The 12,404-nt window shown below is 44.7% G+C and overlaps 1 protein-coding gene across 2 annotated transcripts in view; it reads left to right on the top strand.

Annotated features, from left to right (window-relative positions):
- Positions 1-12,404, top strand: part of Lrig1 (leucine rich repeats and immunoglobulin like domains 1) — a 102,822-nt gene that overhangs the window by 27,972 nt on the left and 62,446 nt on the right. For both annotated transcript variants that reach the window (XM_006972595.4, XM_076567425.1), the window contains exon 2: positions 10,635-10,706. In XM_006972595.4, coding sequence (XP_006972657.2) covers positions 10,635-10,706 — 72 coding nt within the window. The remainder of the gene's footprint in view (positions 1-10,634; positions 10,707-12,404) is intronic.

Raw genomic sequence — 12,404 nt, 5'->3', positions numbered from 1 at the left:
AATTTTTTTTTTTTTTTAATGAGAAGTTGCAGCATGGTAAAGTTGTTACACTCACTTATGTCATTTGCCTAGTAAAGCTTTTTATATGGTAGTGAGAGGAAAGAGTACTGATAACACTAAGGTGAGCTGCTGTTTGTACAATTGTATTTGTTTAAAACAAACCACTTTCATTTCCTTCTTCCTCCCTTGTAGTGGAGGAAGATAGGCAGCATATTATACACTGTTCCTTTGTAAACCAGAACATATTTGCCTAGGATTATCCCTCTAACTACTTCAAACATGAGAAGAGGCTGAAGAGATGGCTCAATGGTTAAGAGTACTGGGCTCTTCCAGAGGACCTAGACTTAATTCCCAGTACCCACATGGTAGCTTACAGCTGTCTGTAACAACAGTTCCAGGGCATCTAACATCCTCTTTTTACATCTGTGGGCACATATGTACATGTAGTCAAAACATGCATCAAATAAAATAAAACTAAATAGTTGGGCAGTGGTGGTGCACATCTTTAATCCTAGCACTTGGGAGGCAGAGGCAGGGGGAATCTCTGAGTTAGAGGTCAGCCTGGTCTACAGAGTGAGTTCAGGACAACCAAGGCTACACACAGAAACCCTGACCTGAAAGAAAACCAATGAATAAATGAATAAATAAATACCAATAACTCCATAATTACATGTCAAGAAGTGAGTCAGTATTGAATTTTTTTTCCATTCATTTCTGTGATAGGAAGTTTTGTACTAATATTTTCCCCGATTGGTTTATGTTAGGAGGTAGAGTTAGACTTGTGTGTGTGTGGAGAGCATACAAAATATCTGTCATTTCCTGGTTCTAGAAAACTGGAAATTAGGATGGTGTGTGATGGGTGGCCCAGATTGAGAAGTTTTGTTTGTTTGTTTTGATGTATGCCTGTTGTACTCAGAGGAAGTAATGAATCATGGAGCCTTAATTCTTAATGTATGTTTATACCTTCTGCCAGAAAGACAGGCGTGGGACGTGGCCACCCTGTGCAGGAGTACTCCTCCTGGAGCTGTGCTGAGATGGTATTCTTAAGCAGTTGTCCTCTCACGGCTCTTACCGTAAACACACAGATGTGAGTCTCTGGGCACCAGTAGAGAATCATTTCAGGTGCTGGAGCAGGAGCTTGGTCACAGCGCTGCTGTGGGCAGTGGTTCTGCCAGACTTGACAACTAGATTCTGTGACCCATTTGAAGTGTCCATAGGGGAGCCAGCCAGCTTCCATCTTCTAGTGCACACCCCAACTGAGGGAATTTTACAGCTGTCCTGTGAGCAGCACAGGAAACACTCTTACAGTGGATGGCTCTGTAGGAAACCCATCTCCCAAGAGTGCACATTCGGTGAACTTACCAAAGCACTCAGAGAACACAGGATTCCAGATTAATTTAATAGATGAATACTTTTTTTTTATTTCTCAGTCTCACCCATTCCTCATTTCCTGTCCCTTTTGCCCACCTGATTTTTGTTGCTCCGGAGGCAAAAGTTCCATTTCCTGCTTCAGTAGAGCATTTGGAAGACTCCTCCTCCACGCTCTCCCCAGGAGCATTACTCACTTCAGAGTAAGTCGCCAGAAGTGGACACTCTGTCCTCAGGTCTGGTGGCCATCTTGAGCTGATAAAGTGCCTAGCTCTGAGGTAGATCCACACTTTATGCTATACCAGGCAGGCTGGGGCCCACGGGTGACTGTAGTGCAAGTGATGACGTTTCAAAGCCCTGTAGAACTTAGACTCTGGAAGTGTGAGTATGCGGCTCTTCCACAGAGCTGACAGGATAGGGAAAGGGCAATTCGGAGGGGCTGGGCCTGTGACCCTGCTTCCCTCTCACTCCCATTTCTAAGTCTGTGTGAAGCCCTTCTCTAATGGTAAAGTCAATGGTGGCCCTCAGTACCTCATCCCACTTTGGTGGTCATGGGGATGCTCCTCTGGTGGTAGCTTTGTGGGATGGTCAGGCCTGTGGCAGGCAACCATTCCCTGCTCAAAGGAATGCCTTTTGCTTAGAAAGTATCCACCAAACACAGCAATCATGGGCTGGCGTGCACCTTCATCATTGAATTAATTCTCTGCAGGGGTTAATGGTGTACGGACTGTGTTAACAAATGACTATTATAGGAAAATTGTGGGCTTCTTCTCAATGTCAGCCTCCACCAAGGATGCTTAAATAATAAAATAAATGTACCTACTGCTTCTTTCTTTGTCCAAGCAAAGATTTTGTAAGGAAAACAGATCCTAGAATCTCCTGTTGTAAAGTCTGATGCCGAAAGCAGATGCTGACGGTCTGCAGTGATGGCAGGAACACATGTCAGGTGTCATGATGCTTTAGGTTAAAGTGTTTCCTGGAGGAACAAGGAGCTAATTCTGTTTTTGTGGAAAGGACCTCAATGGTCCAGTGATTGACATTCTGAGACCAGTATAACCATTGACTCACCTGCTTGTTGAGTGGGCCAGGAAGCTCCGGGCTCCCCCTTCGCCACTTTGCCCCTTCCTTACCCAGGTCCTGATCGTTTGGCCATTTTACGGTTGCTTTACTTTTTACTCCGTGGTATCTTTGCTCCTCTAGTCCCCTTCCCCAGAATCCAACTTCCTCTCAACTCCTCTTTCTGGCTTAGCTTTCCCACCATAGCAGATCTACCTTGTCCTGGGTGCTTCTGGGCTTTATGTACCCATCATAAGGGTGCTGGATTCAAGAAGGGGCCAAGCAGATGGAGTGTAGAGGGTGTCAGTCAGCAAGAGTGGTGAGGTCTGTGGTCAGTAAACTGTTATAAAATACACGTAGCCTGTTGGTACAGAAACGTCCAAGAGAAGCTGCAGCACACTCATTGGTAAAAACTTTAGGGTTGTTGTTTTTGTTTGTGTGTGTGTGTGTGTGTGTGTGTGTGTGTGTGTGTGTGTGTGTGTGTGTACATTTATTTATTTCTATTTATGAGTTCAGGTATTTTTCTTACACCTGTGTACCCCATGCAGTGCCAGTGGAGGCCAGAAGAGGGTGTCAGATCCCTCTGGAACCTTTACAAATGGTTATGAGCTACCATGTGGGTGCTTGGAATCATTTTTCCAAACACTGTTCAATCAGAAATAGGCACGTTTCTCGGCAGCCCAACTTTGGTTCAAGGTCTACCAGCATGCAACTTTCAGTCTGCTACTGTGAGATACTTTCTGAGAGCCATTTGGTTGTGAATATTTGGTTAGGAGTCCTACCTAACCAGTAAGTTGTAATCTTCAGGCAACAGAGAACATCTTGTCCTAATTTTATCAGGATTTGTTTGTTCGTTTAAAAGTTACCTTATGTGTACAGATGTTTTGTCTGCATGTATGTCAGTGCGCCCCATGTGTGTGTGATGTCCCCCGAGGCGGGAGAAAGAGCCACATTCTTAGAGCTTGAGTTACAAATGGTTGTGACCTGCTATGTGAGTTCTGGGAATTGAACCCAGATCATCTGGAAGAACAGTCAGTGGTCTTAACTGCTAAGTCATCTCTTCAGTCCCATGTATATGTATATTTATGTATATGTACATGTGTAATTAGAATATATTGCAGAAAGTCTTATGATAGGCATATGCTCAAACATTTGTTGAATTTGACTATTATTGGGTACTAGAGGAAAAGGACGTATGTCTCTATCAGAGTAACCGTGGGGATGATGTGTATACTTTTAGGACAGAGTACATACAGGGCCTTCTGAGGTCATAGAGGCAGCATGAGTTGGCATTGGGATTCAGAGGCTCCCGCCTGTAGATGCTACTTGGTAGAGTGCTCGCCTAGCAAGCATTGAGCCGTGGGTTTGATCCATAGCACTACATAAAACAGGTGTGGTGAAACATGTCTGTCATCCCAGGTCTTGGGAGGGAGAGACAGGAAGTTCAAGGTTGTCTTTGGATATAGCACTTTCAGGGCCAGTTTGGGCCACATGAAACACTGTCTTTAAAAAACAAAACAAAACAAAACCCAGAGACTCACACTAATGAATTGAATTGATTTACAGAGGAGTGGGTGAGCTTTATCCTTATATGGCTGTGCTGTTATGGCTGTGTTCACTTCTCTTTTGAGTCACCTCTTAGACCTCCCTTATTCTCAGGGAGGATGGTCTGAGTAGTATTTTTAGAATTGGAAATAATCGCAACCCATGACTGCCTTTCTGAAGTCGAATTAACCAGAAACACAAAATGAGCTACATGTATTTTGTTGGGACAGTATTCACTTCCTATTTTCTAATTCACAGAAGGTATTCCATTGCTAAACCTCCACTTGGGAGTATGTGACTGTGGCTTATTTAAAAGCAAGGATGTTCTGTGTGAGAGCCCTTGGGTGTGGACTCCAGACCGATGGTTCTAGCTTAATTGCAATCATATTGTTAACACTTAATATAATGTGTATTAACAGACCCTTCAGTGTGGGTTTGGGAAAGTATCTACATTGGAAAAAGAGATAAAGGACATGTGATGTCTTGGATTTAAAGCATTTCGTACATTCACAATCCTGGCAAATTGATGTCGGAGCCACAACAGTGATTTCATTGGAGATTGCTGTGTGACATGTGATTCCCCAGAAGGTACAAACACAGAAGAAACATCCTAAATGCTTGGGCCTCAAAGGGCTTGAACAGTTCTTATACTTTAGAGTTCTTGAAAGGACCAATGCTGCTTTCCTGGCTCCCAGCAGGCAATTTCCTCTTTAATGGGTGACAAACATTGCAAGTTCTGAGGTTGAAGACGAGATGAATGGCCAGAGCATGAAGTATCGTGAAAAATGATTTTCCCGCACTAGCCCTGGGGACTGGCTGGTGCTCCGAAGCTGGCCGTTGGGTTGCCTATAACCTTCGCACCCCCTGCCCCCTCTTGCTCTGTTACTCAGTTTAGCAAACATCTGAAAGCTTAAACTACGAAAACTTCAGTGCTGTCCAGGAGCCTAGCCAGGGCTGAGTAACGGGCAGTAGATTCACTTGGAAGCCAAACTGCGTAGGGAAACCTCGCTCTGTGGGGAGTGCTTGTCACAGATTTAGGACCAGTTCCTTCTGCTTGGAATTCCGGTCTGTTCACGTTGAGAACCGGAAAAGCCTTTTGCTGTGCTTCACTGTGAGTTTGCCTGCAGAGGCTTGTGTGGGGGATGAACTCTCCCCGCTGTGTTGTCTAGTAAAGTGGGGTAAACCTCCTCACCACAGCTTACTCAAAATGTAAGTGGCACTTTTTGTCACTCAGCTTCCCAGAAGTCAATGGATTATTGTTCGCCAATGGGGAAGAATGCTTGCCAAGTCTGTAACATGTGGTTCAGGCTATAATCCAGGAAGGTGCTACTCAGATTATGTAAATACCGATTAAGCCTATAGCATTACACTGGAGCAGTTTTTATTAGAATCACCTTCCTTCCAAGGGACTTGAGCTTTCCACTGTTCCTTTCCTGCTGAGATAGTTAAGAACTTGCTGGGGAAGAACTTGGGAGCCAGGCTGGTGGTGCATAACCCAAAACCTGACACTTAAGAAAGAGGTGCAGGAAGATCAGGAGTTCAAGGTCATTCTCAGCTGTTCAGTGCACTGAGGCCAGCCTGAATTACATTACCTAAGACCCTGTCTCAAGAAAAGGAAAAAGAAAGACTTGGATTCATGCGTTCATATCCCTGTACATTTTAAACAAAGCTCTTGTGCTATTAGGGAACAGATTTGTAGCGCTGGGGATCAAGCCCAGGATCTTCTGAGTACTATGCAAGCACTCTCCCAACGAGTACCCCCACAGCCCTGAATTGATATCAGTATCATACTGCTTGGTGTTGGGGATCAAACCCAGGGCCTCACACATGCCAGGCAAGCACTCCCCCTGAGCCCCTGAGATTAACTTTGAGCATCCATCTTTCTTTTGTAGCTGCCTTTTCACGGGGACTATTCGCTGATTGGCTAATGATTTAGAAGCATTGCTTGCTTATGGTTCATTCCCATGCAGTGCAACAGAAATTTCAGCAACAACTGAAGTGCCCCTCCTCCACGCAGTGCACATGTGTCTATTGAGTGCTGGGAATACAGTTAATGTGATAAGGAGCTGAGCTCATACTTTCTGATATATTAAGTAGTTTCAATACAAGGCCACACGGTTAGTTTGGGTGTACATGGTGGTAGCGATTTCTCAGCTATTGAAATTGTCTGGCTCAGGGAGGGGAGCTTGTTGGGAAACATGCTTAGTGAGCACAGCGTTGTCGTGTCCTGTTAAACCGTGTGCTTTTCAGACACGCCTGAATAAAACCTGAGCTGCTCTCTGCAGCCCTGCCTCCTGTGTGTTCTGCCAACGGTGGGCCGCACGGCCATCTTTCAGCAGATTAGCTGAAAAAGTCTCTGTGGCCGGGCTCAATTGTTCGAAGATCTGCATGCTCTTTGTGCAAGAACAGGGGCGATTTGTGTTGTGATGATGCTCAGTGAAAGCTGCAGTTGGCAGAGACTAAATTCTCAGAGGTTTCTTTCCTTGTGAGGGCTCTTTGCTCCCTAAAGGTCCAGAAATACTTTTGACAGTGTGTGTCCTGCTGACAGATGGATTGTTTTGACAGGAAAATCTGAACCCTCCACTGAAGACCCATTCACATGTCAGGCAGGAAGGGGCAGCCGTGCTCTCTGAAATAAGTGGGATGCTTTAGATGTGCGCACGTCAGCTGCCACCTGGAGGAATGGTTTTCAGGAGTTAACCCTTTCACTGTTCTCGGGGTGGAAATAAAAATTCATACTCTTTTCTGCTGGCTTCTTGGGCTAAGTTTATTTCCTTTAATGTTGAAAAATGAGTGTTAGTAAGTATAGAAGGCAAAGGGTTAAAAAGACTGTTAATTTTTTTTAAGTCGGTTAAAAAAAAATACCTGGTGCTCATAATTGCTTTATTTATAGCAACCAAAACTAGAAACAAGCTAAATGTCTGTCTGCAGTCAGTAGATAAGCAAAATGTAGGCTGTTTATACCAAGTATTATTCAGCCATCAAAAGCAGTGACAACTTTGGCATCTGTGATGAGATTCATCTATAGCCTTGAAAGCATTGTGTCCATTGAAGTAAGCCAGAAACAGAAGGTCTTACGATCCCACTGACACGTGGTACCTAGAGAAGAGTGATGGTTGGCATATCCAGGGCAGATTGGAATTGGGGATCTTATGGTGAAAAAGTTGATACTGGTGGTGGTGATGGATGTGTCTGAGTGTATGTGTATGTGTATTCACTGAGCAGCAACTTACAAATGGTTAAATGTTAAATTTTATGTTTCATACATTTTACAACAGTCAACAAGTAGTGTTGGGAATTTGTATTTGGCTGATGTCTATTATTATTTTATTCCTTGATATATTTTCACAGAGGAATTACGCTGTTTCCCCCTTTTCCTGGTAATGCATTTGAGGTCGCACAGTTTCTTCAGGGATTCAGGACCATTTTCAAACTTAAACGCTAGAACAGCTCTGCCTAGGGACAGTGGCTGAGAGCTGTAGCACCTTCGCTGTGTGCTGCCCATGGTGCCATGGGAGAGTGGCCCTTTCTAGGCAGTCCCTGGGCACTTGTGTTGCTCTGTGGCTTTTCCGGTTCAGTGGCTACCCAGGCTGACCCAGTGAGGGCTAGCACACTTGGTGTCTTGTCCTTGGAGTTGCTTGCTGTCACCTTGGTATCAAGTCCCAAAATGCTTCCCAGCTCTGGATTACAGTGTGTCCGGAAAAGTTGTTTTCTCAGTCTCCTCTAGGCAGACCTGATGAGCATTTCTGAAAGCAGTGGGCGTATGGCTTTAAATGGACATGTGAGGGGTGGGAAAGGAGAGACATGGTTTTTATCGTAGAATGTTCAAAACAAAGCCATCAGGGAGCTGTAGCAAGCCTGCTGAGCCCAGCCCCTCCCCTGGGGGTTGCCTTCTGAACCTGTAGCTTCAGGAGCCAGGAGTCCAGGTCCCAGCAGAAACCTGTGCTCCTCAGGCCAGGGGTGGCTAGCAGAGATTTTGTTTTACCTGTCCTTGGTAACTTTTTTTGTTTTTGTTTTTGGAACTGAAAAGGTTTTCTCATAAGAATTCAGATTTTGAACTTCTTTGGAAAGCCTAGCCTGGTGTTAGCACTGGCCCTTGTCTCTGGTGCCTGCATGGGTAGGTAGGTGGGCAGGCTTCCATGTTAGTCTCGGTCCATCAGCCACCTAGTCTGCTTGCTCGTCTACCTGCTCTGGCTTCTGAGAGCTTTTATTAAATTCTCTTCAGTGTGCCCATGCCAGTTCCCTGTGATGATGTAAGCTTTGTGTTATCTTTACCCCCCAAGACAGGCTTGATGGTACGCTCCCTAGCAGAGGCAGGCAGGCTGATCTCTTGAGTTATTGGGCCTAAGACAGTATCCCCATACCCTTTTGGATAATCTCATCACAGCAGAAAACGATAGTCCAGTCAGCCCTTTTACTATGTAGGGAATTCTCTCAAACTGGATTTCCTTTCCCAGGTCTAAGCAGTTAATGTCTCCATACTCATTAATAAATACCTCCCAAGCATAGTCAAGCTCATACTTGACTTCAGTGTGTGGTTTAAAAATTACCACCTTCAATCTTTATGGTAACTTAATCTCTGGACAAATTGCTTTTAATTCAGACTGTGCCATGAGCACAGATGGGCTATTAGTTTCAAGTGCAGTTTGACTTTTATTTAGATGAATGTCTCTGAGTTCACAGTGAAATGGCTATCAGCTCTAGGGTAGTATTGATTGAAATGTCTCTGGAGTAAGTTTAAAAGATAGTTGCCATTTATGATTGGTAGTCTTGTTAATTGGCATTAATGTCGATGGAACTAATAGCCAAGATGAGACGTGTCACCCTCTCCCCACACGCGGGGCCGCGTGGCCTTGCGGCAGGGAAAGCTCATCTTGATCCCTCCAGTGGCTTCTGTCTGTGATGGATCAGGCTGGCTGTGCTCAGCCTGTGCTTAAAGAAGCTCAGCTGAGTGAACATTGCCAAACCTGCTCTGTCTGCAGCGAAGGCTGTATAGCTTGGCAGTGCCAGGGAGAGAGGCCCAGTTCTGGACAGGATGGGTGCTGTTATCTGAATACAGTACCTCTGTGGCTTCCCTGATGGGGTTATCCCCAACATACATCCCTACCGGTTGGCTCCCCTCTCTTTTGATTGTCATTCCTAATTGTGTTCATTGGTGGTAGGCATCCTGTGTTCATACACAGCCTTACTATTCTGAATCCTGTAGTGTTCATTTTCTAAACGCCACTTGAACTTTGTCTATTCTCCCGAACTTTTAAAGTTAATCTTAAATTCTTGTTTAGACCAAGTACTGACCCTGAGGTGCTGGATGCCTGGCTGTGGGACGCCGGCTGCTTGGTGTGGCAGGATGTTTGAGCGTATACGCAGCTCTAAACCACAAGGTCTTAGTGCCGCCTTCCACCAGTGCTGACAGCTGAGCATATCTCTAGACATTGCTCTGCGTGTGTGCATGTGCGTGCGTGTGTGCATGTGTGTGTGTGTGTGTGTGTGTATGTGTGTGTGTATGTGTGTGTGTGTGTGTGTGTATGCGTGTGTGTGTGTGTGTGTGTGTGTGTGTGTGAAATCACTCTTGGTGGAGAACTGCTGGCTTACAATATCAAGTGCTGACAACCTGATCTCTTTTTTCTGTAACTAGTTCTTGATGTTGATACTTTAGTTAAACATTAATTTTTAAAAAGTCATTAAGGCCAGGCTTGATGGTACGCTCCCTAGCAGAGGCAGGCAGGCTGATCTCTTGAGTTATTGGGCCAGCCTGGTCTATATAGCAATTTCCAGACCAGCAAGGGCAACATAGGGAAACCCTCTCTCAAAATAACAATAGGAGTGTGTGGCTTAGAGCAGCAGTGGGTCACAATGCGGGGGATGTCGAGTGACCCTTTCTCAGGGGTCATCTAAGACAGTCTGAAAACACAGATGTTTACAGTATGATTCATAACAATAGCAAAATTACAATTATGAAGTAGCAACAAAAATAATTTTATGGTTGGGGGCCACCACAGCATGAGGAACTGTGTTAAAGGGTGGCAGTGTTAAAGGTGCACACGGTTGGCTCTGACCTACACACACACAAATAATAAATGTAATTAAAAATATTTATTTTATATGTGTGTGTACCTGAGTATATGTATATGCATTGTGTGTGTGTATGAGCCTGCAAATATCAGAAGAGAGTGTCAGGTCCTCTGGAACTGAGTTACAGTTGTAAGCCTTGTAGGTGCTGGCTACTGAACTCAGGTCCTCTGCAAGAGCAGTAAGTACTCTTAACTGCTGAGCCACCTCTCTAGTCCCAGTAAATGTAATTTGAAAATCTAGATGGCCCTGGACCTGACACAGAACAAAGCATTTGGACTAGGACTGGCCTACCTTAGTTTTTCAAGTGTTAGGTAGCCAGTTGGGCCTGTTGAAGTCTGCGTGAGTCCACTCAGCAGTGTGGGTTCCCAGCTGTGCTCTGTGTGTTCCTTCTGTGTGCACTGAAGCAGGTGAGGAGGAGAGGTGTGTTTACAAAGCTCAGTGTGTGTTACTAAACAGTGAACAGGACGGGAGGTCACTAGGCAGAGGGAATGGGTTTCTTTTGAGGGACTTGGTGAGTGAGGAAAGGTTTCTTAGTCTCTGATGCAATGTCAACTATTAATTTATTGTTTTTCACTTTCTCTTTCTTTTATCAGAAACCTGAGTTATAACAGACTCTCCGAAATTGACTCTGACGGTTTTAAGGACTTGACGAATCTGCAGGAAGTGTGAGTGTTCCCCTAAACCTATAGGGATGGAGGGCAGAAAGATCTGGGATCCTTGAATATTGTACTGTTCTCACTCTCCTGGGTGGGTGGTCTCAGCTTATAGGAAGGGACATTTGCATATGGGTCTTTACTGACAAATGGCACTAGGATGATCCCTCTTTTTAGTTGTTAAAAGTTTAGTTACCCATGGTTTTAGTTACCCACAGTCAACCAAAAATTCAAAGTAGAAAATTCCAGAAGTAAGCAGTTGACAGCTGGAGTTGCACTCATTATGAGCAGTGCAGTGGAGTCTTGCGGGTTTTTTTGCCCAGGTCACAAATCATCCATTTGTCCAGACTGTGTACAGTATCCATGCCACTGGCCCAGTTATCAGATTGTCAGCCATGGCATTGTGGTGCTTATGTTAAGTAATGCCAGTTTTCCCTAGTAATGGTCCCAAATCACAGAATTGGTGTTATTGACAATGGGACATGCCAAAAAGAAGCTCTGAAGTAGGTCCTTTAAGTGAAAAGATGAAAATACAATAAGATTTGGTGTAAGAGATTGAATTCACATACATTTTATTTTGTAAATATCCTTTTAAGTATTGTCGTTCTCTTACTACAACTTACATATGGAAAAAGACTATATGTGGGGTTCCAGGTATCCTTGCGGGCCGAGGAGTGTAGCCCTTGTAGATAAAGTGGTGCCATATTAAATTTCTTTCCCTTTGCCACAGCCCCTGTGCTTTTTTCCCTTTTTCTTCTTCTTCTTCTTCTTCTTCTTCTTCTTCTTCTTCTTCTTCTTCTTCTTCTTCTTCTTCTTCTTCTTCTTCTTCTTCTTCTTCTTCTTCCTTCTTCCTTCTTCCTCCTTCCTCCTTCCTCCTTCCTCCTTCTTCCTTCTTCCTTCTTCCTTCTTCCTTCTTCCTTCTTCCTTCTTCCTTCTTCCTTCTTCCTTCTTCCTTCTTCCTTCTTCCTTCTTCCTTCTTCCTTCTTCCTTCTTCCTTCTTCCTTCTTCCTTCTTTCTTCTTCTTCTTCCTCCTCCTCCTCCTCCTCCTCCTCCTCCTCCTCCTCCTTCGTCTTCGTCTTTTTTTTTTTTTGAGATAGGGTTTCTCTCTGTAATTTTGGTGCCTGTCCTGGATCTCGCTCTGTAGACCAGGCTGGCCTTGAACTCACAGAGATCCACCTGGCTCTGCCTCTCAAGTGTGGGATTAAAGGCGTGTGCCACCACTGCCCGACTAACAGCAGCCCCTGTTTTCTATGAAGGGCATGCTGTAGTGCCAATAGGCATACTGAAAATCATGGTTACCTGATGGTTGTGTAAGAGAGTGCCCTTCGATGGAAAGCCCTGTTCACTGATTGGTACTTAATTGGTACTAATGTTGTCCTGGTACTTTCTCACAGGTCCCACAGAGATGGAATAGTTTAGTCAGTGGTGATACCTGGTGCCAGCCCACCGTCTGTGTTTCCCATGAATCTGACATAAAAGCATGGGCAATAGAGGCTCACCTTCCCTGTACCTCCTCGCGAGCCAAGCATCGCTGCCATTAAACATCAGGCTGGCTACCTCTTGGAGCATTCTTTAATGCAGTCCCCAGTCATTCTTTTTTGTTTGTTTGTTTGTTTGTTTTTGAGACAGAGTTTCTTTGTGTAGCTCTGACTATCCAGGAACTAGCTCTGTAGACCTTGAACTCATGGAGATCCGCCTGCCTCTGCCTCC

The sequence above is a fragment of the Peromyscus maniculatus genome, chromosome 3 (assembly GCF_049852395.1).
Source record: "Peromyscus maniculatus bairdii isolate BWxNUB_F1_BW_parent chromosome 3, HU_Pman_BW_mat_3.1, whole genome shotgun sequence".
Lineage (NCBI taxonomy): Eukaryota > Metazoa > Chordata > Mammalia > Rodentia > Cricetidae > Peromyscus > Peromyscus maniculatus.
This window is presented reverse-complemented; position numbering and strand designations above follow the sequence as displayed.